The following is a 27525-nucleotide window of genomic DNA, read 5'->3' as shown; positions in this document are numbered from 1 at the left end:
TACTCAGCGTATGAAACACCTGGAGGGAAGAGGAACAGTCCCTACCATGTGGCGTCCATGTGTGCTAACCTAAAACAGCAGCACACATCAACATACTGCAACGTTTTCAAGCCATGGGTTAGTGAAACCAATTTTTCCGGCATCTCCTACTGAAAAGTAGCACATCTGCAAATCAACAAGTCCTCTAATAACTTTATCTGAGTTGACAACGTTATTACACCATATTATAGCAATTGTCTCTAAAAAAAAACAGGATGTTGACAGACTGAACCTGTGCACACAAATTCAAACAGATAGCATTGTCACACACGTCATCTATAGCGTGTCTCCACAGCTCATTGCTTCAGTCAGTGTTTAGTCAACAAGGAAGCATCAATCCATTTCACCTTGTGAGGGATATTTTAATGTTTTGCAATTGCAACTCATGTTCCCTGCAAGTGTGAGTCGTTCAACTTGATGCAGGTAAAAGCTAATGAAAACAATGGACATGTGTCCACAAGATGGGCATTGTCTGGTCCGTTTTCTTCTCAGCCATAGTAAGAAATGAAGGATGCTCATAGATCTAGAGTTTTTAGAACACATCTGTTTATAGTTCGCTCTTTTTTTCTCACTTAAATACAAGTTCCAATGGTGAAAATTTGAGTCCGCATCATTTCACAACAAGATATTTGCTTTATTGCTTTATTATTGCTCTTCACTGACAGATTGGTATTTAAATTGAAAACATAGCAGCTAGTTTTCTCCAGTCACGTGAAGGTCAGTGCTGCCTCATCTGTGAAGAGTTTGTTGGGATGAGGAGGATGTGGCTGTGGTTACTTGACCAGCCTTTAGTCTGGTCCCTGGGAGACGACAGAGCTGCACCCTATAGCCATTGTGCACCTCTCTCAGATCGGATACGACATCGTCCCGAAACGTTTTTGTGGTATCATGTTGTCTGTAACTGCACTGAGTTCATCCTTATTTTTTCTGAAGTGGGCGTTGTCTGCACTGACCAAAAATGTAATTATTTTCTCATTTACTGTAGCTTGACCTAAAACCACTCACCAATTACATTTCCAGAAAAGCATTAATGTATAGTTGATTTTCCTATCATTATATAAACCAAATCAGTTTCATACTACATACTATGATGTTTATTATGGGTTTATGTAATATTTATGCCAGAATAAAAAGGTGGGTACATTCTACTTCACAAATAGTGAATATATAATCCTTGTCCTTTATTTTTTAATCTCCTGTGGTAGGCTAATGGTATTATTATAGGATTTTCTGCTGTATCACTTTTGACTGATAGCAGATGTGTATAGCTTTCATACAGGATTACTACTTACTGTTTGAATAGAACTTGGAGTAGTGATCACAAAAACCAACAAACAAAAACAGCACTGCAGGATTTGGCATAAAAAGAAACCCTGCATATCTGGCGAGGCTACTTTATCAAAACATTGCAAATGTTTGTGGCTTATTGGTTTGGCCTGGAGGATCACTTGATCAATTTAATCCTGAAGTAAAATTAACTCATCATTTTATTATCCCTGTGGGGAAATTCATCCTCTGTATTTGACCCATCCTGAGTCTAGGAACATTCCTAGAACTAGGAGTGGGCAGCCGCAGTGCAGCGCCCGGGGACAAACTCCAGTTAGATTACCATGTGCCTTGGTCAGGGGCACTGGCAGTAGTAAAAACCCTAACATACATGTCTTTGATGGTGGGAGGAAACCCACGGGGAGAACATGCAACAACATGCATGCCCCACACAGAAAGGACCTGGGACGGACCGGGGTTCGAACCTGGGACCTTCTTGTTGTGAGGCAACAGTGCTAACCACTGAGCCATCCGTGCCAGGAAAAAGGGGTTGTCTTGCTAATAATAATAATAAAGCTTCTGCAAATGACCAGTGTGAAGAGTTCCTTGTTGAGACTGTGTGAAACAGGACATATGATCTGCCCAGTAATGAATGCTGAGTCAATCTCCTCACACACACCTCTTATTCATATTGGTGTCACTCCCACACTCTTCTCACCTGCAAAGACGTGTTTGAGTGAGCAACCTCTAGTAACCCTACAACAGTTGCTGATGATTGAAAAATCATTGTGAAAGCTACAGGAAATGTAACTTTCCAACTCTTGCTAGTCCCTTGCAGAGAAAGGCACTTTATTCATTTAGGGCAGCCATTCCATGTTCCCAACCTGTGGGCCAGGGCCCACTGGTGGGCCGCAAACGTATTGCAAGTGGGCTGTCAAATTGTTTGCAAAACATTATGGATCTTTGGGTGTGTGCATGTGGGGGGGGGGGTGTAATTATTATTAGTATGTATGAGAATCATTTCTCCAATGTTGAATGATACCATTGTTTACATTTGTAATGCATTTTTCATTAATTAGCCTATTGCAGACAGCCGCTCACTTTTAGTTTCTGATTTCTGTGTGGTGCTGATGGACAGCTCCTTTCGTTAAAATAAAAAGTGCTCTGAGAACGCATTTGACCTCTGTACTGTTTACGGTCAGACGTGGGCCGCAAACATTTTTGAGATTTTAAAGTGAGCCATGTGTCGGAAAAGGTTAGGAACCGCTGATTCCGGGTGAAGCAGCAGCACATTGTAATAAAAAGCAGCAGGCGTGTGGATGCGGTCTGGAAGGGTGTGGGTTGGATGCCATATTATTTTCAGGGTGCTGTTTGGTGTTCATTAAACCTATAGTGCCCTCTCATTAGTGTAAACATTACCAGTAGGTGATGGCTGTAGCTTTAGGTGTTCACTTACTTTCATAAATCAGAAATAAGCAAAAATGTCCACGACAAGCACGAGTCTTGAAATGGACGTTTGACTTGCGACAAAGCACAAGAGGTTTCATATGTAAAACAATCGTGTAAATGCTGTTGCACCGTTTACACACATTCCCTCTAGCATTGTTTGCCAAAACAGATCCGCTCATTACTGTTAGAATGAAAGAGAGATTAAATTAACCTGCTCGACAACACCCAGGCCTCTCCCCAAAAACACTAAAACTGCCTTTGGTTTACTGCTGTAAACAGACTCCTCCTGCTGGGAAGTTTCCGTGCCACAGGGACATGCCAGGCTCTCTCGAAAACCTCATCATCATCATCAACAACTTTAACATATCTGTGATTACTGCATCCCTACAGGCTTTCTAATGTCTTTACAGTAAATGGTGTTTTGACAGCCATCATTCCTTCCTGCCCTCTCTCAAGCCAACACTAAACAATGGGAAAGGGGTCACGATGGTGTTGTACCATACATACAGGAAGTGTTGAACGCACTGAAGAACGGAAGCTTCACGTACAGTAGCATCATGTTACTGCTCTGCTTATCCACAAAAACAAACCCAACACAAATCTCTATCTTAGATTTTATTGTACAGTTAGAAAGCTGCCTAACATTTTTTCATAACATGGTCTAACAAGGTTATCAACATTATTATTAACAAATGTAACGACGATGGAAAGTGTAAAAAGCTTGTCAGTAGCAAAATTAAGTGCATTACATTGAACAGTCTTGAACAAAGTATTGTATTAGCACTGACTATCAACATTTCCCATGTAAACTGGTCAGTGGATTAAGCTTTATTTCAATCACAAGTATTCTATATCATGTTATGTAGGATATACAGGCTAAATAATACTGAATAACAGCATGTTAAAATAACCTATATTTAACCAGTGCTTCTCAACCTTTTATTGCTGTGGCACACCTATGCAAGACAGAAAATTGCAAGGCACTCCAAAATAATTATATTTTAATTGTATTTTTCTGAAATACTGCATCACTCCTAATAGAGAGCCAAAGTCACCGCCTACTTCCTGCTTCAGCTATGCACCAGCCTAGAAAAAATATGAGTGATGGTGAACGTCCATGGTGAACGGCGGAGAGACGATTTTTTTAGTCGGTTTGAATTGTGCCACGTGATTTTTCCTCAATTTAAAAGATAACTTTGCATGTTGTAAAACTGAAATGTAACGTTTAGTTTTGTATAAACCCGCTCAAACAACTCAATCAATCTGGCCTGGCAGGAGAGACCTCACTTATGCGACTGGTTGTGTGTAGTCTTTCTGATTTATAACTTATAGCATCGCACTTTGCTCTACTAGATTCGGTAAACATTGACTTTGTAGGGCGTCCGGGTAGTGTAGCGGTAGATTCTCTGAGTACCAACGCGATGGGCGCAGGTTTGCATCCTCGTGTTACCTCCGGCTTGGTCGGGCATCCATACAGGCACGATTGGCTGGTGTCTGTAGGTGGGAAGCCGGATTGAGGGTTTGTCCTGGTCGCTGCACTAGCGCCTTCAGGGGGATGGGAACTGGTGGGAATAGCGTGATGCTCCCACGTGCTACGTCCTACCGGTGAAAAGAAGCGGCTGGCAACTGCGCATGTCTCGGAGGAAGCATGGTGCTAGTCTAGGCTCTCCCCAGATCGGCAGAGGATGGAGCAGCGACCGGGCCAAGTACAATTGGGGAGAAAATGGGGGAAATCGGAAAAACATAATAATAAAAAAATACTTCGTATAACATTACCACTGAAGCCTGCTTTATCCCCTGTGTTGGAAACACGGATGTGAACTGTTTAGTGATTCTTTTCTGGAGTGAATCTTAGTTGTATTAATGAAGACCTGTCTGTTGGGATCCAGAACAGTGGGATTAGTGACTTTGTACATTTATTCCTGGGAATCACACCCGCACCTGTTTTCCTGTATGTTTACATTTTGAGTCAGTAAAGACTTTCAAATGTTTCTCTTGTGTCTGCCTCCTGCATCTTTAGGTCCAGCCTTTTGCACAGGCATTACAGCAAAGTTATCTTTTAAACTGACAAACTACGTGCACTTCATGGCACAAAGCAATGGATTAAAAAATATATATTGTCTTTCCCCATTCACCACCATTCATATTTTTTGAGACGCTGGTTCGCATAGGGCCCTACCGGAAGGGGAGGGACTTAGGATCTATATACATTATAATCATATGATCTTACAGCAGAAGGAGGCCAACTGGGAGTAATTGCTGGGCATACTACTTCATTTTTAATGACATAAGTATGAAAGTCAAAGTTTAAGGAACTTCACTTTGACTAAGCAAACAATAAGTAATTTCTTGAATGTTGAGCAAAACATCAAGGGACTCCTGACCTTACTCCACAACAGTGTGCCACATCACACACGAGGAGTAGACGATCAAATATTCATATAGTTTAGATCTTGGCAAACAAAGATTAGCTTTCTATGTATTTTGCTCAACTAAAGGCCTAGGCTATTGCTTGCTTTGTTGAGCTCTTAAAATGCTATTCATTAGAAGTCTACAAACCCAAGAGGTTTGCTTAAACATCCATTCTACAGTACCTTCACTCAACAAGCACAATCCCTCAAATCTCAAACACCTAAAGACAGGCCTCAATATCTCACAGTTGAAACCTGCTAGTCCAGCTCATACTGTTTGCAATTTGCACACAGCATGATCCATCTTCTGGCAGGCCCACAGCATATTTCATCTTCAGGCCAGCTATGCATCTTTGAAATAGCCTGCGAGCTTCCCAGACAAGATGAAACGCTCTCCAGAGTACAGAACGTTATATGCAGGCAGTTCAATATACCACTTTTTGTTTTTTCTTATCCTTCACAGCAGACTTCTCTTCACATTCAGTAGCACACACACAAGTAACATGCATGTGCAGGCACATGCAAGCCCACGTGCCTGCACACACACACCCATAGCAACACTCATCCCTCATACAGAGGTGTAACAGTGCCATCCTTCCACTCGATCAGGATTTCTCCGCGTAAAGAGGGAGAGGAGTGTGGGAGGCGCATGGCATGCTTTGTCAGTGGGGCTCTTTCGTTGGGCACTGGCGACCCCGGAAGACTCACCTCTTGCCTGGGAGTGTATGACTTCAACACACACACCACCTTCTTCCTCCTGTCACCGCAAGACAGAAAGAGATGGCACGTTACAACCTTGTCACTGTGTGCCAGAGCTGAGCAGTGCTTAAAGCACAACCACAATGTGTTAACCAGCATTAAATACATGTCTGGCTGAACTCCACTGTCAAAATCCACTTGACAAACAGTCAATAACTTGCCACTGTACACATCACTTCTCATTTGAACCTCTGTTAGTCTCCCGGCACCTAATGCACTCACCCACGCCATCCTAATGCACTCACCCACGCCATCCTGGTGAGGTGAGGGATCTCTCTTTGAATTGACCCACCCAAGGTTTCTGCTACTAATATTGAGTGTCGATATTAGATGTATGCTTATCTTTCTGTTCCTTTACTGTGTCTGAGCCTGTTCGTTTGTTTTGTTTATGTATCGTTCTAAGTTCAATTGAAAATAAAATATTTAATTTTTGTTTTGGTCATAAGATGTTTTTCCTTGTCTTCACTGAGGTGCCGAAGGAGGGAAGGTTGGTGCCGGTTAGGCCTGGCTGGGCTAGGGAGGTTGAGTGGGCTTGGTATGTCTTTGCAACATGCTATTTTGTGTCTTGTATTGCGTCATCTGTGACTGATTGTGATTAGTTTGATCTTGATAGACTTGTTCTCTGTAAAGTCATAAGATATACTTTGTGATGAAGGGCAATATATATTGTAATAACTTGACTTGAATACTCCATTGTGTGTGGTTGTGTGTGTTTAGGCTCTCACCTATTGGAGTAAACATTGAGGATAAGAATCACAGTTCCCAGGACCAGAGCCAAGGAGCTTAATACCAACATGGTTATCTTCCAGCCCATACCTACACACATGTATACAGGGACACACAGAGCGACAGCACACCAGCATTTTCATCAAGGCATTCCAACACAATTTGCTATGAACTGAGGACAAATGCATTGGCTCAATCTCTTTCAAGACTATTGAAACTCCTTCCCACAACCACTACAATACACCCACCATGAAAATTCCTTACACGTATAATTGTTTACATCTGTCTCCACCTAGTGGTGGAAATGTGACTACATTTATGAAAGCAAATAACAGTTCTTCTCAGTTGCACTTTAGATTTCCAATCCAAGCTAGATATTGTGGAATCAAACGTATAGAAACTTGTAGAGAAATCATAAAACCTTTTCCATTACTGAAACCATTTACAAAACTTACCATAGTCCATACTGAAGAATATCATGGTGGGGTCTGCTGGCGATTTAGTGCTTAGGGACGAAGGAGGCACCTCTGTTACAGGGTCTGTTTCGGTGACATCAAAGCCTTCACCACCTCCAACTGTGGAGGGGAAAAGAGAGATGTTTCAACTAGTAGTAATGTTTCCACACAAGCTAATGCCAAACTGAACATTAGGACTTAGAGAGTATGTCAGTAACCTTTACAGTACATACTGTAAATGTTACTGTTCGATGTCTGACAGCTTGTGTCCGATTGGTTGACGTTTACCACCCCTCCATATTTTATCCAATTGGCTACCATGTAGCTAACTGACCCAGTCACCGGTGATTATTTTGTACACAGCTCATTGTCATGTTGTGTACATATGCGAAATGGGTACGGTGCGCCCACATCCCCTCGAACCCCACAGTGACTTTGGGTCATATATCCTGACTTTGGGTCATATATGTTTCCTACCCGTCAGAGTCAAACTGTGTCTCGGTCAGGGATCGCTCTCGCTCCGTGGCTGTCTCAGGCTGGCTGGCTGGTCCGTGGATTGGTTCGTGGTTCAATCGGCAATAGCAACTGCACACACAGGGACGTGAAGACCCCGACTGAAGATTTCTCCCTTCTTTTATAATAGATTTTCGCTAAATCATTTCCCTTAACCAATATCCTACCTCACCACTACTTCCTCATTTTCCCCCGACTTGCTTCCGAACAGGACCCTGAACTTACTCAATATCCACCTTGCAGCACCTGTGACCTTCCATAGACACATTTCCACATATCTCCAGTCCAGACAACCACTGTATTTCTCAAGCATGCATGGATGCGTGCACATTGCCACACACAGCATGGTTACCCATGGCCCTGTGTGTGTGAAACTCATAATGTTTTAATTCTACTGTACTATAACCTTAGTTACTTTCAAACGTATCCACCAGACACATTTAGAACACATCGATTACCACTTGTACTCTATTAAACACATAAACAAAACCTGATCATAAACCTTATAATTACTGAATGATAACATCATAATGCAATAACCTCTAACTTCTTCTTTTCTTCATGCCATTCAGCTGCTGCTCTCTGAGCAACATCAAGCCATGGTGTCCCAGATGACATCACTCCTCCGCTGAATGTGCACGTTGGCTTGTAGGATATATGACCCAAAGTCACTGTGGGGTTCGAGGGGATGTGGGCGCACCGTACCCATTTCGACAGCTTGAATTGCTTTCTTGACTGATGAAGGCATAAATAGCACAAAAAAGTGTAGTATAGTTGTGTATTATAATGTGTAGTATTATAATCTGTAGCCAATACATATTTCTGATGGAGAGAGAGGGTGGTGTCTGTCTTTTTTCAGAACAGAAAGATAAATCAGACCATACAGGGCCAGCCGGAAGGCAGTGATGATCTAGAGTACAGTGGTGCTGATTCATGCAGTTGCTGGCTGCTTTCCCAGATGAGGGCAGTATTGATTGTTCAGAGGACCACTTAACTCAATGAGATCCAGCCTAAAAGCAGACATGTGGTAAAAAGCCATCTGCATCCCCATGCAACTCATATCAGATACACAACAAGGATTGTTGAGCTACAAAGACAATCCTAAGAACATGTATGCCACTGCTATTATTCTGTGTCCAACACTGTAGGAAAGCAACAATATGGTAAAAACAAGACAAGGGGGTGGCCTAAAATTAAGAGTAATGAGAGTCTAAACTTTCATTTCATTGTAATAATGACCTGAGTTTTTAGAGATTATTAACAGCCAACATGATCATGACAAAGTGAATGGTGAATTTTACTACTATTATACCCTTCCATGGCTGAGCCTGTCTGTCTGTATTGGAGATGGCACTTGGTAAAACCACAGGTGGCACTGATTCCCCAAGATGGTGGTGAGGGTGATATTGGTGTTGATGGTGGTTGCTGTCTCTCCCGCTGCACACTGTCTGGTTGTCGAGTGTCCGCCACCTGCTGCCCTGCTTTATATGAAGATGAGCCACAACAATGTCCAATTAGGATAATAACACATTACGTACAATACACTTGTTAATTAGAATATAAGTTATTAGTTAGCTATGTAACAGTATTACATTTCTACAATATATGTTTGCTTCCCATTTTTAAGCAGTGCAGCCGCTTCTATAAGTGACATTTAGCCATGTTCGAAACCGGTCGCTATTACAGAAATAGTGGACTATATGTTGGCCATTTGTGTATTTGTGACCGAATTCTCAACTGTTAATTTGATTCATTCATTATGTAGTCCATATTAAAATACCCACAATGCACTACAATTTCTAGTGAACAGAGAATGTACCTTACATTTTCTCCCATATACCACAATGCAATGCTGTCGTGTTTACCAAAGGAGAAGAAGAGTGAGGTAGTGTCTGAAACGTCTTGTTTGATCGTTCCCCAAATATTTCACTATCTGATAAACACTACATGGGGAACAGTGAGTGAGTGAATGAGTGAACCATTCTCAACACGGCTATAGCGTGTCCATCCGTCACAGAGAATTGAGCAGATCACTGAGATGTTGAGCAGAGCACCGAGATATGAGCACCACATTTAGCCTAGGCCCCTCCCCCCCGCCTCTACAAGGAAGCACAGTGGAGACAGAAAGCGTTGCGTCTCGAAATCGATGACACTGGGGGAAAACATACACACACGCACACATACGTGATTGTGCGCAAACCTGCACCGCTTCCTTCAAGACGTGGGTGTGATTTTTTTAATCTATCCTTTTCAAAGGATGGTAATCAGATAAAAGTGCCATCGAATGTTCTGCCCCCATGGAGAGGGAACATGAATTCCTTCTCTAAAGTACTCTTACCTGCTTGTTTGTATTTTTACCTGCTTGTGTTCCTTGGAGAGGAACACTAAAGTGGATTCGTGCGTGGCACTGAGGTGCAGCCCCTTCCCGAGCAAAGTCACTTGGCCTTTCTTGGAGCAGGACCATGCTTGGCTGCCAGTCTCTCTGCCCATCTCCATGTCTCCCTCTCCAGGACCAGTCTCTTTACTTCCAGCTCTTGTGATGCAGGGTTGCAGATGGACACCCTCGTACTGCTCCCCCGATGCGGTCAGACACTCCCCTGTGTGTTGACTGCTGAGAGCCTGGCTCTCAGGGACCCAGCGCCACTCCTGTAAGGGTGAATGCTGGCTGCATTCCCCCAGTAACACTCTACCTCCTCCCGTTTGTCTTTCCTGCACCTGCAGACATTTGCCCAGCAACTTGTTGCGGATCATGAACCCAGAAGCTTCTGTGAAGGGGACATGGCAAAAAAAAACACAGCATGTGACAGACAAATCAAGCTTAGTGTGTCAAGCTTAAAGGAACTGCTTTTGAACCTTATCTCTATCCGAAATCGGGATATAGTGTGAAACACAACAACTGTTGTTTTCAATGTTCTTTATTTCTGGGGTGCAGCTTCAGGATCTGCTCTACGTCCTCGATCCAGTGACATCACTGGTTCGAGGAAGAGAGCAAATCTTGAAGCTACGCCGGCTGTTATATGAGCTACAATTGTATTTACTAATTTTAGGGTTAGGGTTATATGCGAATCCACGGAGAGTCTGGTGGTAGGGGTTCTGCCAACTGGGATGAACTGGGAGCTCTCAGTGCAGGAAACATGGAGGTTCATCTGCATACAGTACTACTGATTTTGTAATGATACAAAGATGGTTGAAAAGTGGCAATTGTTTTCCTTTAAAGGAATAGTTCCCCCAAAAATGAAAAGCCTGTCATCATCTACTGCCCCTCATGCCAGTTGAAACACAGATTAACTTTGTCCATATAACATGCAGGGAGGCTGCCAGCACAACTTCATAGCAGCCTTCTCCAAAAACTGAAGTCAGACTCAGTGGGGACCAGTTCTGTAGAGTTCCAAAAGGACCTATACTTACACCATAATTTAGTGCAAATCTTAACTACAAAATAATTTGTAATAAATAGCCCTAATAGCTAGTGTGATTGTTTGTCTGTTTTTGTTTTGGAACTCTAGTCTAAGGAATAGGCCCCATTGACATCAGTTGTTTTGAAGAAGGCTGCTACCTGACCTGTGTGTTATATGGACTAACAATTGTAACTTCATTTGGGATGAGGTGAAGGCTGAGTCTCGCCTCAAGGCTAGAGGGTGAGTAGATGATGACAATGTTCATTGTTGGGTGAACTATTCCTTAGTCCAGGGGTTTTCAAAGACTGGGGATGTGGGGATGTGGGCCTCCCCCCCCCCCCAAACACACACACACACACACACACACACCAGTTTATTTTCTTACAGTACTGTGGTTTCATTAAATTCCTGGATTCCCCACGAAATTGAGACGGGATAGCTTAACCGGAACTATCTCTTTAACAAAATCACACATATTTTTTCACTTCCATTCACTGAGCCTCCCCTGAAACTATTTGCAGCCCCCCAGGGGAGGCCCGGCTCCCACTCTGAAAACCTAATCGTCATAGCCCCCCAGTCATCATGCCATAGAAGTGACGAGAGCTGCTTTCTACAATGCTAGTGTAATTTATTTTAATGCAATCTAATAATAATAATAATAATAAGGTAATAATAATAATAATAATAATTATTATTATTATTATTATTTTAATGTATTTAATGTAATTTATTTTATTTTTCAATTTAATAAAGTTGAAGACATATTCACCCCAAACATCACCCCTGCCCCCTGAAGAGTAAAATCTACAGTGGCAAAATCAGAGAACATGCCTGCACAACCAGGGAATTTCTACTGGAAATAGCAAGATTTTAAAAGTATTAAAACCATCTCAAACCATATCTAAAAATCGATGGTAGTATTTTAAGGTGACGTTAATTAATTTAGAATCAGAAATAGTGCCTGTAAACGCATCCAGACTGTGGCATCTGTGGTTGAAACTTGGAATGCACCTGTTGGTTCGAAACTGGTGTGCCAATTTTGCTATTTATACCAGATAACGTTACCGTAGAAAGCTAGTTTGTAACCCTGCCTGACGTTTTGCAACGTAATAGACATGCACACAAGACTGCATGCACACAAGAAAAATTCTGAACGATCCATAATGATCGGATAGGAGATAAAGTCACGCCATAGACTAGTCTTAAAACAATCTACCAATTATTTTTGTTTTCCTTATCGACAACATTACATAACACATTTTACGCCAGGAAAAACACCGCTCCACGAAAATGTTTCGACATCGATATACCGCTTTTACAAACTTTCTTACCGTGGTAAATGAGGGCGACAAGGACGCAGAGACTCGACCTTCTCCCCATGGCGATCACAGGCAGGACAGTTTGGGGTCTCCCGGGACAACAGCTTGCATTTACAGCACGCAAAAGTGGGTGGGAACAAAACTATGCAAATTTTATTGCGATCAGCGCTTGGATGGAAACGTGGTGACCCAAATGCATGCATGGTTGGTTCTCAAAGCGAGATCTTCCAGGGGTTCCCCCAGCAAAAAGTTATTTCACTCCACTAATCCCAAATTCCACTGTTCTCCTGTTGCTATCCAAGTATGCGTCTGTACCAAGTCAATATAATAACAAACAACTAAACTCTTCTCAGATGGGTGCCTTGGAAAATTGAGGTCTAACATTCTGTTACATCAGCAAAAAAAATATCACACAGCCATCTTGGTAGGACAATGACGTGATTGTAATCAATTAGGTTACAATCAAATTACAAAAACAGCCAGCTGTGTGTATTCTAAAGCGCCCTATTGGTAGGAAATGCATATGACATCATGGGAATAATAACCTGTAGGTTCAAATAGGTCCATTGATGTGAAAGTTTGGGAACACCTATGTGTCTGCACAAAACATTAGGTTTTGTGTAGCCTACCTGGATCTGTATTAGGCTACCCATGGCTATATTGTGTTCATTTGTGTATTTCCTATTAAAATGTAGGCTAGCCTAATGCATATCCTGTTTTGATATGTGCTTTAGGTCTACTGGCCAGAAAAGTTTTCTTAAATTGATTCACAGACCCTGAGTGTTTACCACTAAGATAGGCAAGGAGGTCTGTTCATGCTACAACTCCATGGACTACCAATGAGATCTGAAGAGCATAAATCTGTTATAAAGAGAAAACAGTGTTCCAAGCTGAATAGGATTGCCCACTCATTAAGGTGACAAACGGGACAGCTTTGGAGGCCTGGATGGTCATGTGATGTTTTTCTTGATCAGTTGATACAGTGCAAAGAATGTGAAAGTCTTGCCTAGATCAAAATTAAGAAATCTGGATTCATTTTGCTGTAAAACTACTCAAATCATATTCACCCCCTAAATTGGAATCAGGTTTAATTTAAATCTGTTTAAGATTTCATAGACTATAATCAGTTTATTGGCTATAAAGGCTATAAATCTGACCCTTCTTGGTTGTGCAGTGCAACATTCTGTAGGCTAATAGATGAGAATGTACTGGCTGGGTGGTGTTGTGTCCCTGAAACAATGGCCAACCTTAATACTGGCATTTTAGAAGCAAATTACCACTGTACATGGATTAACGTCAGCTGCCATTATTAATGAGATGTAAAGGTTTTGCTTTGGTCACATCTGACAAATAAAATGGGGGGGGGGGGGGGGACTGTAGCCTGCTGTATCACAACTAGGCTACATATCCAAGGACAAGTCTATGGTAACAGGCCAGAATAAGTGGGACAATGTGGGATTTAGCCAAGTGTCATTGGTACAGATGTGGATACACCACAAAGCCAATATGCGATGGTACAGGATAGGCTATGTGTAGTGAGTTTTTGTATTTGGGACCACTGATTTCTCATAGATACACTGGCATGCAAAAAAAACACACTGGAGCAAAATATATGAAAATAAGATGCCAAGAGTCTGGTGATGATTATATTGTTCACTAGAAACTAAACAGATGTATTAAACACAGAATTTCACAAAGCCCAAACAGTCTTGCATCATTTCATTTGGTGTGTGTTATTGACGATGAGCTTGAAAGTAAGGAGGGACAAGTAAAAATATAATACAATAGTTTAATAATTCAATAATAATACAAATCGTAATCCAGTCCGACACTTTAGTGCCCTTCAAAGGAGTTCATATCATGTGTGAGCTCAGAATGCACACACACGAATGATGTTGCAATTCACTCAGGCTCTTCTTCCCAACCAATCAGCTTTGCAGTTGGTTTGGGTGTAACTTTTTCAGTTTGAGCCGACACTATAGCAGCGGGGCATTCATGAATTGAACAGAAAATGCATAGTAAATTCCAAATCAATTTCTTAGTTGGAATTGGAGTTGCACCCAGCCAAATTAAATAGCTGTTGAATTATAATAGAATTGAATTCCATTAAAGTTATGAAATTGTGGGGCATCCCGGAGGCTCACCTGTAGAATGCGTGCCACAATGGCTTAGTCCTTTGCGCTGCCAACCCAGGTTCGAATCCGACCCGTGGTCCCCTGCCGCATGCCAACCACCCCCCACCCCCGCCCACCGCACCCCAAACAAAGACAAAATGCACCTCCCCACCCCCCCCACCCCCAAAAGTTATGAAATTCCACTTCTATGAGAGGTTATTTTGACATCATAAATCAAACATTCCTAATCAAATAAAAGACAAATCAAATACTTTAAATCATATATTACACATGTTACAAATTACAAATACCAACGGAAAGGTATTAACATATTATGAGAAGATGTAAGATGGAGGTTCTTCATACAATTCTTAAATTCTCTTACTTTGCATCAGGCCCAGTGGGAGACTTTTCAGTGGCAGGCGGGGGGGAATTGGACATGTATGATGGAGGTTCTTGCCCCGGTTGAGACAGGAAGTCTGTATTCATCATTGCTGCAGCAGGAGGCAGGCTGTATGTAGGGGCTGTTGTGGATGGTCCAAACAGAGGTAGATCAGTTGGGGGTGGGTGAAATGCGGAGGCATTAGGGGGAGGGTGGGGCACTGCAGATGATGACAAAGATGAAACCGGTGAGCCATACGGAGAGGCCTGCTGGGGCATTGGGTTATTGTAACCCCCTGCCACGAAAGGGGGCTGAGCGGCTGCTGGGTACATGGCTGGCAGACCTGGATCCAAGGGTGGGTTAGATTAGTATGTAGGTGGTTGAGATGGATACCCTGGGGCTGCTGGGAATCCATAAGCACCTGGACCTGAGGGTAGAGGGAAGTCGCTCTTGCTTGGTCCCCCAACACGCCCAGGTGGGTAGGGCCCCACAGCTCCACCAGGCTGAAGCACAGAAGAAAAGCCAGGAGGAACTGTAAAGCTGTGACTTAGGACCCAGGTGCAGAGATGACAGACACAAGGAGCAGTTTTACGTCTTTTACTTAGACTTTCAGGCATCAAAAACAAACAAGGAATTTCGTGAAAAAGGATAACAAAGATAGCCTAAACTGTGTCGGTAGCACCGACGGATAAAGTCAATAATTCCACAAGGAGCCAGGAGCAGGGACAGTCAAAGGAATCTCTCCGCTTAGAATTCCACAAGGAGCCAGGAGCAGGAACAGTTCAAGGAATCTTTCCGCATCAGACGAGAGCAAGGAGAGGCACAGCTTCAGGAAGGTTAGGATCAGCAATGGGTTCTGAAAGCAGAAATGATTATATAGTGTGCCAACCAGGTGCAGGCAATCACAGTGGGATTAGCAGGATTACGTCATTGATCCCTCATAGGCTGCCTTTTCCCGCTCCTGTCAGTGGCGCGGGAAGACTGTCTAGTACCACGGACAGTGTCGGCTTGGCCTCCGCGTGCTCTGGCCGGTTCAGCACGCCGGACAGTTCCTTCCCTACAGCTCGTAGCGGAGCCACCAGGCCGGACTCCCGTGGGTGTGTCAGGAACGATGATGAGCGGAAACCTGATCTCTGGATCTAAAGCAAAGCTGATGTCCAAATACACCTGGGAAACAGAAACATATTGTGATAATAACTTGTCTTTTTGTGACTATGTTTTAAGGTGACATGAATTTTAATTAAAATGTCTACAATGGTTAGACATGTCAAATCTGAGATTTAGTTTGGAAATATCACCCTGCCAGTCATGAAAGCCCGCACCCCCCCCCTCCATTTGACATTCATTCACAATGCCCTGTAATGGAATTACTTATTTGCCACCTATGTTTGCAAACTCTGCAAATTAATCAATTTGTGTTTATATAACATTCACTATTAAATTATTACGTGTAGTCGCAGACTGTAGTTCAATCATGGAAGACCAAATAAGGCATTAATAGAGCACCCCATGCTGTCATAACCCTCAGCCCAAATGACGTCACTAAATGACGTCTCCATCTCCGACGTCACCTTCTCCATGACGTCCCAAATGACATCAGTTATGACATCATAAATGACATCATAAATGACATCAGTTATGACATCATAAATGCCCTTCTCCCAAATGACATCAGTTATGACATCATAAATGACATCAGTTATGACATCATAAATGCCCTTCTCCTGGTACTATATAAAGCCCCCATCACCACAGCTTAAATCACACTTGTGCAGTCATCACTCACCTTGTGTCAGCATCACGCATTCATCCAGCATCTCCAGAGCAAAAAGCTTCATCCCACCACCTCCCCAGATCACCACCAATGTCATGACTCCTGTTGGAAACAAATCCCCTTAGGGGGGATGTCCTATCTCATACAGCACTGACGCCCCTCTCTCATAAGCAAGAGGAGCGTCACATCATGGGGGGATGTCCTATCTCATACAGCACTGACGCCCCTCTCTCATAAGCAAGAGGAGCGTCACATCATGGAGTCATACGCCATACTCAAACTGTCTATTCTGATTCAATAAAGTTTGTTAAAATTATATTACGAGTCTCTCATGATTGAAATACCTTTAGGTAATAATGCACTGAGATGAGGTTACAATTATGGATGGTCTGGCCCAGGTCAGAAGGAATCTTCACTGAACAAGTGACAGTTTGCTTTGTCTTCGGTGTGATAAAGCCCCCAACCATTTTGCATATAGTTTTCACAGTTGTCTGTGTGTCCTTCTCCTGGGCACGGTACACCACTGTCTGCGTCACACTGAATTTGGGCTGCATTTTTCTGGACGATGAGTTGTTGACATTTGCAACAACAGCCACTGTTTCACCTATCAGAAGCAGATCATCATAACATCTTAATATTCATACACATGTCCTCTAGAACAGCGGTTCTCAACCTGGGGTCGATTGCCCCGCAGGGGTCCCAATTGAGGGGGTTCCAGGGGGTCCCAAGATTTGTTTTAACTATTATTTAATTGACTAGAAGTTAGCCCAATGAGGAAATGTATAGTATAATAATGACTATTCTGTTCACAGGTTTCACACTCTTCACTGTTATTCTGCCAATCTACAATATAGACAGTTATATGCAATAACTAAATCTTATCAGACGGGGTCCCTGGGACTACAAACTACACTACAAATGTTGAGAACCACTGGTCTACTATACCACATAGCTATATTTTATTATGATAATATACTGTATCTAATTACACAATTGCCATTTTAGTCCCTAGGTGAAAGAACAGCTTTGGGAAAACTTATTTTAATGCTGGCACGCTGGCACACTAAACATTTATGATGTTACTTTGGAGACATTACAATACATTCTGCAATGATAGCAATGCTGTTGGATTTTAAAAGCAGTGTACGTATACGGTTTAGCAGAGGCACATTTTGAGTTCTGGTATTTCCTGTTTGGGTTCAACCTTTCAAATGTTCTTCCTCTTAAAACCCACCATGATGATGTGTTCGAGTTACTACGGAAAAACCTTTAGATGGTGATAGCCACTTCCGTCAGATATGTGCAGGTTGGTGAGATTCTGCTAGGCTTGTTGTGCAACATACGGATGATCAGTGTTGGGGAGTAGTGAACTACATGTAGCTGAACTACGTAGTTTAACTACATTTTGCAGTAGCTTGCAGGTAGTTCAATCACATTCATATTTGTGTAGTGAGACAAGTAGGTTAAACTACTTTTTGGTCATTTTTGTGTAGTTTTTACTACTGAAACTACAAACTACAATTTTGGGCAATAAAATGAAAGGAATATACATATTTATTTTATTTTACCATTACTGTTGAACCAGAACCCTTTGACAGCCCTTTTTTCTTTCGTCCTGACTGCACGGTCAGCATAGACCGTGAAGGCAGCCAGGATTCCATTAACATTACTCTACTTCTTGACAAGAAACACAGGCTACACTGCCTCTGATTGACTTGCCCTGATATTCTTACCCTAACCTTAACCAATCCTAGGCAAGACTTTACTGTTTATTTGTCTGATAAAACAAAACCCAGAAGAACCCAGATTTGTTTACAGCAAAAATATAACATTGGATGCTATTGGGTTTCAACTATTGCAATAAACTCAATTGAGAGGCATATTTTTTGCTGGCATTGTGCTTTTTTGTAGGCTATTATATTTTATTTCATATATCACACATACATTGTCAATTTAATGTGTTTTTTTAGAAAGTAGTTTGAACTACTTTTTCTGCGTAGCTTGTAGTTTCCGAAACTATTTCTCCCAGGGTAGCTTTACTGTAGTTTCAACTACTTCCATGGTGAAGTAGTTGGTAGCTTCCTAAGCTATGCTTTCAAAGTAGCTTCCGCAACACTGCAGATGATAAGATAAAGGGAGGGTTACAAACACGGTTGTAAGAGTAGACGACTTCTACAAACCTAAGTGCAAATCTGTTCATAGCTTTTGGAAACAGTATGCAGACAAATAGACACAGACAGACAAACAGGGGTGAAAACATGGCATCTTGCCGATGGCGGAGGTAAAAAAAAAAAGAGGTAGTTCATAGTGTACTACACACACACACCTATACAGTAGCCTACATGCAGTGTGTGTATATAATATGTATGCAATGCATTATGTAAGATGTGATATGGATCATGCCAGCATGACAATACCAGGGGAGCTGCTTGTGATTTACAATTGAGACACTGTGCAGAATATCAACATTTGTTACTAATTGACAGTACAATACTGTATTCTTCTCTTACATGGATAATCTGGCAGCAACTACTCTGAATAAAAATCATACTACAAAGTCGGGGTGATGTTACCTGGAGAATAAGCCCTTCTGTCAACAGTGCAATCCATTTGGACCCGCCCTTTGGAGAAAAGGCCCGTCTTTTTTTCCACTCGACCTGCCTGGGGAGACTAGAATGCATCATATAAATAAATATTACTTTATATCAACTTAATGCTTCTCACTGCCTGCCTGCTATCATTTTTATTTATTTATTTATTTATTTATTTGGGGGGCAATGCACATTAATGAACATTACTGTAAATGTGCCAGTTTTAGCCAGATGGCTATAACTGCTGTCCCTTGGAACTCCAGTTAGAATTGCCAGTGCCTCATACACACTGACAGGAGTATTAACCCTAACATACATGTCTTTGATGGTGGAAGGAAACTGGAGCACTCGGAGGAAACCCACACGAACATGGGGAGAACATGCAAAATCCACACAGAAAGGACCTGAGACGGACCAGGGTTCGAACCCGGGACCTTCTTGCGGTGAGGCAGCAGCGTTAACCACTGAGCCACCGTGCCGTCATTAAATTCTGGACTTAACTTCTTCAGTTTACACTGGTGCTAAAAACTTAAATCCGTATTTGCTCCCAATCTGCCCTAAACACTAATCAGGTTTCAATCAGGGATGCGCTTTGATTCTACCCTTTCCCTTAATTCAAGAATTCCCAACGTGAAACATATTGTATAAAAAACAGTCGTCAACCCATAGGACCTTCTTTTCTACTCTTGCCTTTCCTTCAACCCCTCCATGTTCACTCGACTTTGCTCCAATTTGTCAGTTTTCATGTTCTGTTGTGGGTGACTGGGGACAGAGGGCATATTCTGTGTTATCCCATTCAACACTGACTGTTTGCCGCTCTGATAACTAAAAACTGAATAAACATACTAAAAAAAAAAGAAAAAAGAAAAAAAAAAGCAGCATAAGAGACTCGGTCCCGCTGTATTACTCAGGCTGCACTACAGTGTCTATTCACAGGCGCAATCCCACTACTGAGCGGTACGGGGGATTTGACCTGCTCTGTTTCCGGCCTGGGCCGATGCACCCCTCCTTAGACGACCTGGTGGTCCCAAGCTCCCCCAGGAGCACCATATCGATACCGAGCCTAGTGCGGACACCCGATCGGCATAGTCCACTGCAGCTCAGAACTCCTGAGCTCAAACGATCCGCCAGCCTCAGCCTCCCAGTAGCTTGGATTACAGGTGTGCGCCACCACACCCAACGAGGAACAGCCTGGCTCATCGGGCTTTTGACTTTTAAAAGAGTGATGTCATCAGGAGGCGCTCCAGCAGTTGAAGAATTTTCCAAAGGCCACTCATGATAAAACCTCATAAAGCCTCAAATGCTGCATCTTTCAAAATGTGAAAGGTGAATGAAGAAATGGACTGAAATTCGAGGGAATTTGGAAATTAAACAGAAAAAACTATGCACATATGCTATAGGCTACATTTAACTTGAATACATACGACCCAGAGCCATGTAAGAAGAGTTGCGACATCTCCATTCTGTCCAATGGACCAGTTTTTTACTCTCAAGAGTTCCAGGAAGTATAAGGTCCTGGATTAAGCAGCACTGTCAAGTTGCCGCAAAATGGACAGTTTGTGTTGTACTTTTGAAAGTTTTTTTTTCTTGAATCAATGACAATAATCATTAAAAACCTCACCGCAAAAAAATAAAAAATAACATTGTAATGTGGAGCTACCAGCCGCATAAGGTGCTTATTTGCTTGTAAGACATATTGCATATGGGATCTTATACAAGGGGTCTGTGTGGGAGATCAGCTGGGCAAGCCAGTTACCCTTAACCTGAGTCACTAGTCATTCTTAACCTCGTCAAAGTAGGCTAAAAACGGGTCCTAGATGACAGCGGTGAGACAGAAGGGAAGATCTTATGTAATTTATGCTTGGAGTAGTGAAGACGGTGAGCAACTTTAAATGACCATGGAGCAAAAAAAGAGTGATTGAAGCAAATCGGTGTATGGACAGAAACAACTGGTAGATTTAAAACACTCCTAACTTGATTTAGAATTCTAACAGAATTTTTCGTAACAAAACTTACATTTTGTAAAGTCCCAGGCCTCTCTAGCTTAGAGAACAACATGGCTGCCAGAGAGGAGCGTGCAACACAGCTAGCCTCCATTTTCAGCCACAGGGGCTGTCCGAGAGCTAATCCGTCAGGAGTCCCCTGCTGCCAAAACATTAAAGCCCTAACATTGGCAGCCCAATAGTAGTGCCTAAACACTGGTAATGCAAGCCCTCCTTTACACTTGGGTTTTTGCAAGTGAATTTTCAAAATTCTATGATTCTTATAGTTCCAGATGGAGGACAAAATTATTGAGTCTAGTTCTTTGAAAGATGCTGATGTAAGGAAGATGGGAAGGTTTTGACACAGATAGAGGAATCTTAGAAATGTTAAACATGCATCCTTATACTGTCTCACACAGCATTTCATTACCTGTATAAAGGCTGGAATGGAGTTAGAAACAAAGTTTAACTCTGTCTTGACGACACAGTCCATCCGCCAGCTCCTGCACATCTTTGCTTCAAGCATGTAGGCAATCTGTCCAAAATCTCCCTTGAAGGATGATGGCATGTTGCTGAGCGGAAGACCAGCAGACCAATGTAGTTCATCACAACAGCCAACTACCATAAGAACTAATGTGTTAGATATAACAAATTCATACTTACCCCTGTGGTAGTTTAATACTGAAATTAAAGGTATGAACCCCTTGGGGCAGCACTGCAAGAGAAATTATTGTAATTAACACCTGTTTTTGAGAACTAAGTAAATTACAATGTCAACTGATGTACCCAAACACAAAGAGCAGAAAGCAGTGACTGAGCTAGATTTGGTTACACTTGTGTATTCTGCACATATTTCAACCCGTCAATAGCCAAAGCAAACACAGTTTTCAACTTAAGAATTACATTTCAAAATATACAATTGCACAAAAATATATTTGTACAAGATGACATTCACCTGACAGTCACCCGAGAAGCAATCAGTGCAGTTACACTAAGATAATAATATTTAAAGTAATGATAAACTTATGCAAATTCTATATTTACACATTCCTCACCTACCTTTGGAGACTGGAATTGAATACTCTTTGAGTTTGAAATATCTCCTTTTGTCACTGTAGGCTTCATACTGATCTTCATAATCTGATCTTTCCCATTGAACATTTGCGTCTCCTTTCACTTTCACAAAAAGACGGTTAACTTTGGTTGCTTTTGCCAATGTCAAAGTAACTTTGCCTGTTAGAGTATCTCCTTGGGAGAAAGTCTTTTTGTCGTTGAGAACATTGTAAGCCAGGGTAAGTTTCTTCGATGAAGGCATTTTATAATTAAAACACTCTGCTCTGATTTCCAGTCTTGGTAACTGAGGCTTTCCAGGTGCTAAATAAAATAACCTACTCAGCGCAGTCGCTTTAATACTACTGATACATTTCCCAGAAACCCTGCTGCTCCATGATGCAAAAATCTGTTGCTGCTTCTTTGGTTGAATGCTTTCACTTTCAAGATGATACGTGTGAGGAAGGAACTGACATCTTTCATTCTGTTGCACTGGAAGAAGAGCACCATCTTCTCCTAGAAGGCTTGCATTGGCTGATTTAACACGATTGTGGTTGTGATTTGCTGTTCTGATATATTTTTTGGCCTCCTTGGGTTTATAGTTTGCTACTACTATGGCATACTAACTGTTCACTCAGTCTGTAGTTGAGTAAATTATACTACTATACTACCTGCAGTGAATTAGGCTATTTAGTTTATTTTTGCCTAGTTTGCTTGATAGAGGTGGGGCAAAGCGAGCAGTATGGAAACAGTTTTTTTTTTTTTTTACGTTTTTGCTCGTGACCCCATTCACACGCAGCAGAGAGCTCTACTTGCCTGACATGGCTGGTCTCCATTTCTCCAAACTGGGACCGCACCGGTTGCATTCTACTGCATGTAGTGCACTGAGTGTACCACATACAACCCCACATCAAACAAGGCTAGGTCGTGACCTTAGTATATAGCCAGCACAATAAAGCGTTCACAAGCTGTTGTTGTAGCAGGCAGCGGCTTTGTTAATGTGGAGGGCTCTTGGTGACGTTCAAACTTCTGATGATGTCATAGACATTGTGACATCACCAGTGACATAATTATTGACCAAAATCATGTTAAATGCTAAAAATAGGCCATTGACACTTTCCCATCGCCTCCCAGCCTGTTTACAGCTGCTCCTCCGGAGCGGGCGCTTCGGTGGATGAACTGACTGTTGCAGACAACCTGGGAGCGAAGGATTTCATGGTTGAGTGACGTCACAGCCGAGTTGTCGATGTTCCATTTATACAGTCGGGAAACCAGCCAGTGTTAGCTCTAGCCAGGCTAGCCATCATTAGCAATAACAGTTGGTAACAAGGCATTTTACGGTATTTTGTGCATACAAACACTGCAGCAACATGTCCACACAGATAGAAGTTAGACAGTGCTGTGTGTACACAACAATATTTACTATGATTTTAACTATTTTGTTGCGTGGAGCAGGCTGCTGAGGCTCCTATGAGTTTGGGAGAGAAAAGCACTGGTGATGTCACCATTCGAGCTCATGACCTTTGAACCGTCAGATTTTCCAGTTTTAAAGGAATGCCCCATTAAACCACCACTTTCCGCTTTAAACTGAATTTGGGCGTTATGTCTTTGGATGACGAGTTTTTGACCTTTGCAACACAAGCCACTCTTTCCCCTGTCAGAAGCAGAACATAACATAATGTTGATTCTAACCCTATCATAACCACATGAAACAGTACAGTGGGTGCCGGGATGTTTAGATAATAAGTATTGGAAAGTCAATTTAGTACCACGCCAGGTACTTTTTTGTATTTTCCTCACATTTATTGCTTGTTTATGCTTTAAGTAGATCCATTGTGCATGCAAATTACACAACAACCCGGAAACGCTAATAGGGCTGGGTATCGTTAAGATTTTAACAGTACTACTACTCTTATCGGTCAAGTACTACAACGGTAGTCACATAGGCTCTTTAATAATAAATAGGAAAATCAAAATTTTTATTTCTTCAGTACCGAGAGCAGAACCGATAACGTCAGAGCTTATCGATACTACAGCCTTTAATAGTTTAGCACCAGGGCCCGTTTAATATCGGCTTTCCCTAGCTACTAATTTGCAAACTGTAGATATGATTACACAAAATACAGTACTATAATGAATTACTACGTGAATTAATTAAGTATTAAGTATTTTTTAAGTACCTGCCCTGTTTAACCAGTTTCCAATATCGAGTTCTGGCAGCGTCAGGTTAATAATAAATAGGAAATCTATTTTCTTAATTTCTCCAGTACCGAGAGCAGAACCGATAACGTTGGCCTTTAATAATTTAGTCCCGGGGCCCGTGTAACGCCACGTTTCGGTGCCCATCTCTAGCTACTAACTTGCAAACTGTAGATATGATACAAAATATAGGACTATAATTATATAATAATTACGGTAATATAATTTTTAATAATAATAATATTTTTCAATACGTTGGATGTGACAACCTATGAATTGTAATGACAGTATTATGGCTGTATGTACAATTGAAGTAGTTAATTTTTCACTATGACAATAAATCTTTCCATAGTTTTCCATATCTGACTTTGGCAGATGATCCCCTTCCTCAGCTTAACTTGAATTAACATACCAAAACTGAGTTTTGTGCGTTGTCGTGATGTTACCTGGGGCATACGCTCTCTTGTCAACAGTGACATCCATTTGTACTTGTCCTTTTGAGAACAAACCATAGAACAAACCGATCTCTTGATCCGTTGAGTCAACTTGACGAGACTAGAATGTGATAAAACGGGACAACCTTCAGAATAGATACTGAACAACAGATGTGTTACCGTTTTTATTTTTACTAGGCCTACTGCTGCTGATACTAGAACAAACTATTCCTACTACTATCATTACCAGGCTACATTCTAGCTATTGACCACCAATACTTCCCATTCCACAAATTATTCTCACAGTTGCAACTTGTGGGCTCAAAAAATGTGAAGGCAGCTGCTGTGTGCCAGAGATAATAGTTGAAAATGTGAAGCTGCTGTGTGCCAGAGATAATAGTTGAAAATGTGAAGCTGCTGTGTGCCAGAGATAATAGTTGAGCAGGTGGGTAAACAGTCTACATCTCCCATCATGGTGGGTGATGGGAATCATCATCACATCCTAATACTGTACACTCCTGGACATCTTGGCTTCAAGCTTGTAGACAATGCTGCCATGATCACCCTTGAAGGATGATGGCAAATTTCTGTAATGGAAATCTATTAGAGCAATGTAAACTGAAGTACACCCACACTGGAGACCGATACCGCCCATTATTGCCCATTACTGCCTACATTTTGGTATCAGATAACTAATGGCATTGGCTCAGTCTTGTGATAAATACATGAAGGAAAGCATTAAAAGACTATATAGGCAAAACACTAGGCACACTAGACTAGGCAAAACACTAAGCGTGCTCGATTCCTGGGCTCGCCCACTCGGCTGCTGCGTGGCCTCACCTGCCCTACTGGCACGTCCGCAATGTCTCACTCTCTCTCTCCCTCAGTCTCTGTCCCCCTCTCTCTCTCTCCCTCAGCCCCCCCCCCCCTCTCCCTCTCCTCTCTCTAGCCCCAATCTAGCCCCAATGCAAAATTTGAACGTTGTGATGAGTTATCTCTTTTCCTTCTATAGCACACAGAGAGGAAGCAAATTGTTGCATTTCTGATCAACTGTCATATATCATGTTATTTATGAGGGCTTTAAAACACCAATGACAGATGAATAGATCTCGGTGTCCTCAATGGTAGCTACGGGCCTGGCCTTAAGGCAATCAGCCTTTAGGCAATTAATCTACCCTTTGGTCTATTCCATAAAAATTACATGAATCTATATTGCAGTGTAATGGACTAAATTATTCTCATTGGCTGGATGAATAAATTAACCGGATGGTTGAGTGAATTAAATAGTCTACCTTTAATAGTTTTGTACAGTTAGTATACCCAGCCCAGCCCTGTGTGCATACAATTCAATTTTGCTCCTTCATGTTTGTATTGGATACAAAAACCCTATAGCCTATTATTGCTTGAACCCCACTTTGAATTTTGAATAACCGTCAACTTACAGAATGTGTAGGAGCAAGCATTAGGTTCTCATAACCATGAAATGCATTAGCTATGAAACTACTAAAAACTTGCCACTTACCCCTGTGGTATGTGAAAGCTGAATTTGTAGGCATGGATCCCTTGGGGAAGTACAGTGTCTGCAAGTGAAATGATAATGGCGTTAGTAATACTACTAACTATTGATATAGTAGTAGTACTAGGCTACTAGTATTACTAACACTGTCTTAAAGGCCGGCTTTCCTGATTTTCAACCATATTTGTGTCATTACAATGTCAGTAGTTGGATTAGATAAGCAGCCTTTACCTCCCCTCACTCAACCCTCCTGGCTGATCTCCCTCATCTCTCACATAATTTGTGGCCGCTCTGACGCGTTTTACGTCAGAGCGGCCAAGTCCAGCCCTGCGGAAGAGAGCAGCTGTAAACTACAAGTGTTGTGGGGGTGTGCCGCCATGGTTCCGCCTCTAGAGGTCCTCCATGCCCCTTCACAGCTCCTGAAGAAAAACAAAAGGCAGCCATCTTTTTTCACCGCTTAGCCTAGGCTAGCTAATGTTAGCTCCCCTAGCTCCTTGCAAAGAACCATATCTCGGGAACGGAAGCAGCTACAGACACGGGACTGGCGGCATTGGAAAGCTCGTCAAATTTTACATCTAGTAGAAGGTGCGTTGAAGTTACGAAATCAACGCTGAGCAATGTACCCTTTTTTACATGAAATAGTTACAACATCAGATGCTCATAACTCCTAGGAAAATGCCTTAAACTGCATGAAACTTTGTGTGTGAAGACATCTCCCGACATATATACTTCGGTTTAAATTTGGTGCAATTTGGAGCCAAAAAATAAATAAATCTTCTTCTTCTTCTACTATTGTTTTATGTCGAAGCCTTCTTCTTCTTCTTCTTCTTCTTCTTTGAGTTTTATGGCGGTTGGCAAACATACTGTATATGTACATTACCGCCACCTACTGGAGTTTGATATCAGCCAAATGCCTGAGGGGTGGGCGTGGAATAGAAGGCCACGAGCCCAGTGCATTGTGGGAAGTGTAGGATTTCTGCTCCCCGCTCCCGCCCCTCCCCTCCACCAGCAAAACCTAACCTCTCCCAGCCCCCACGCCAAACCTAACCTCCCCCCATGCCATGCCTAAACCTAACCTCCCCCAGACCCTAACCCAAAACCTAACCTCTCCCACCCCCACGCCTAAACCTAAGGTCGGCATTGCGGGT

At 42.1% G+C, this 27525-nt stretch overlaps 2 protein-coding genes across 3 annotated transcripts; both read right to left on the bottom strand.

The window, feature by feature from the left end:
• Positions 1–3393: 3393 nt before the first annotated feature.
• On the bottom strand, positions 3394–12426 carry LOC310783532 (uncharacterized protein). Its single transcript, XM_083644416.1, has 6 exons — positions 12348–12426; positions 9977–10383; positions 8931–9099; positions 7106–7225; positions 6650–6740; positions 3394–5922 (listed from the first exon to the last, which is right to left on the bottom strand). The coding sequence occupies exons 1-6, from the start codon at positions 12394–12396 to the stop codon at positions 5727–5729; spliced, it is 1032 nt and encodes a 343-aa protein (XP_083500542.1). The 5' UTR covers positions 12397–12426; the 3' UTR covers positions 3394–5726.
• Positions 12427–15414: 2988 nt separating this feature from the next.
• On the bottom strand, positions 15415–24976 carry LOC310783184 (arrestin domain-containing protein 3-like). Of its 2 annotated transcripts, none has more exons than XM_083643983.1 (6): positions 24874–24976; positions 21842–21893; positions 21609–21750; positions 19179–19275; positions 16950–17209; positions 15415–15998 (listed from the first exon to the last, which is right to left on the bottom strand). In XM_083643983.1, exons 1-6 carry the CDS (start codon positions 24908–24910, stop codon positions 15759–15761), a joined length of 828 nt encoding a protein of 275 aa, XP_083500109.1. In that variant the 5' UTR covers positions 24911–24976; the 3' UTR covers positions 15415–15758. The 2 variants fall into 2 exon arrangements, with proteins under 2 accessions (XP_083500109.1, XP_083500108.1); XM_083643982.1 differs by lacking the exon at positions 24874–24976 and adding an exon at positions 22234–22349.
• Positions 24977–27525: the final 2549 nt, after the last annotated feature.

The sequence above is a fragment of the Poromitra crassiceps genome, assembly GCF_964638095.1.
Source record: "Poromitra crassiceps genome assembly, chromosome: 10".
Classification (NCBI taxonomy): Eukaryota; Metazoa; Chordata; class Actinopteri; order Beryciformes; family Melamphaidae; genus Poromitra; species Poromitra crassiceps.
The sequence above is the reverse complement of the archived record's forward strand: the minus strand, read 5'-3'. Positions and strand labels throughout refer to the sequence as shown.

Excerpts from the sequence above, each read along its gene's own strand:
- LOC310783532 (XM_083644416.1), bottom strand. The coding sequence starts at position 12,396 with ATGGGGAGAAGGTCGAGTCTCTGCGTCCTTGTCGCCCTCATTTACCAC. Across the intron at positions 9,100-9,976 it reads TCTCCAAGGAACACAAGCAG|CAGGGCAGCAGGTGGCGGAC; the intron begins GTAAAAATACAA and ends CTTCATATAAAG. Across the intron at positions 5,923-6,649 it reads CTCAATGTTTACTCCAATAG|GAGGAAGAAGGTGGTGTGTG; the intron begins GTGAGAGCCTAA and ends TTGCGGTGACAG.
- LOC310783184 (XM_083643982.1), bottom strand. The coding sequence starts at position 22,339 with ATGTTCAATGGGAAAGATCAGATTATGAAGATCAGTATGAAGCCTACA. Across the intron at positions 19,276-21,608 it reads CCATTCCAGCCTTTATACAG|TCTCCCCAGGCAGGTCGAGT; the intron begins GTAATGAAATGC and ends GATGCATTCTAG. Across the intron at positions 15,999-16,949 it reads CAGTGCATTATTACCTAAAG|GTGTATTTGGACATCAGCTT; the intron begins GTATTTCAATCA and ends TCTGTTTCCCAG.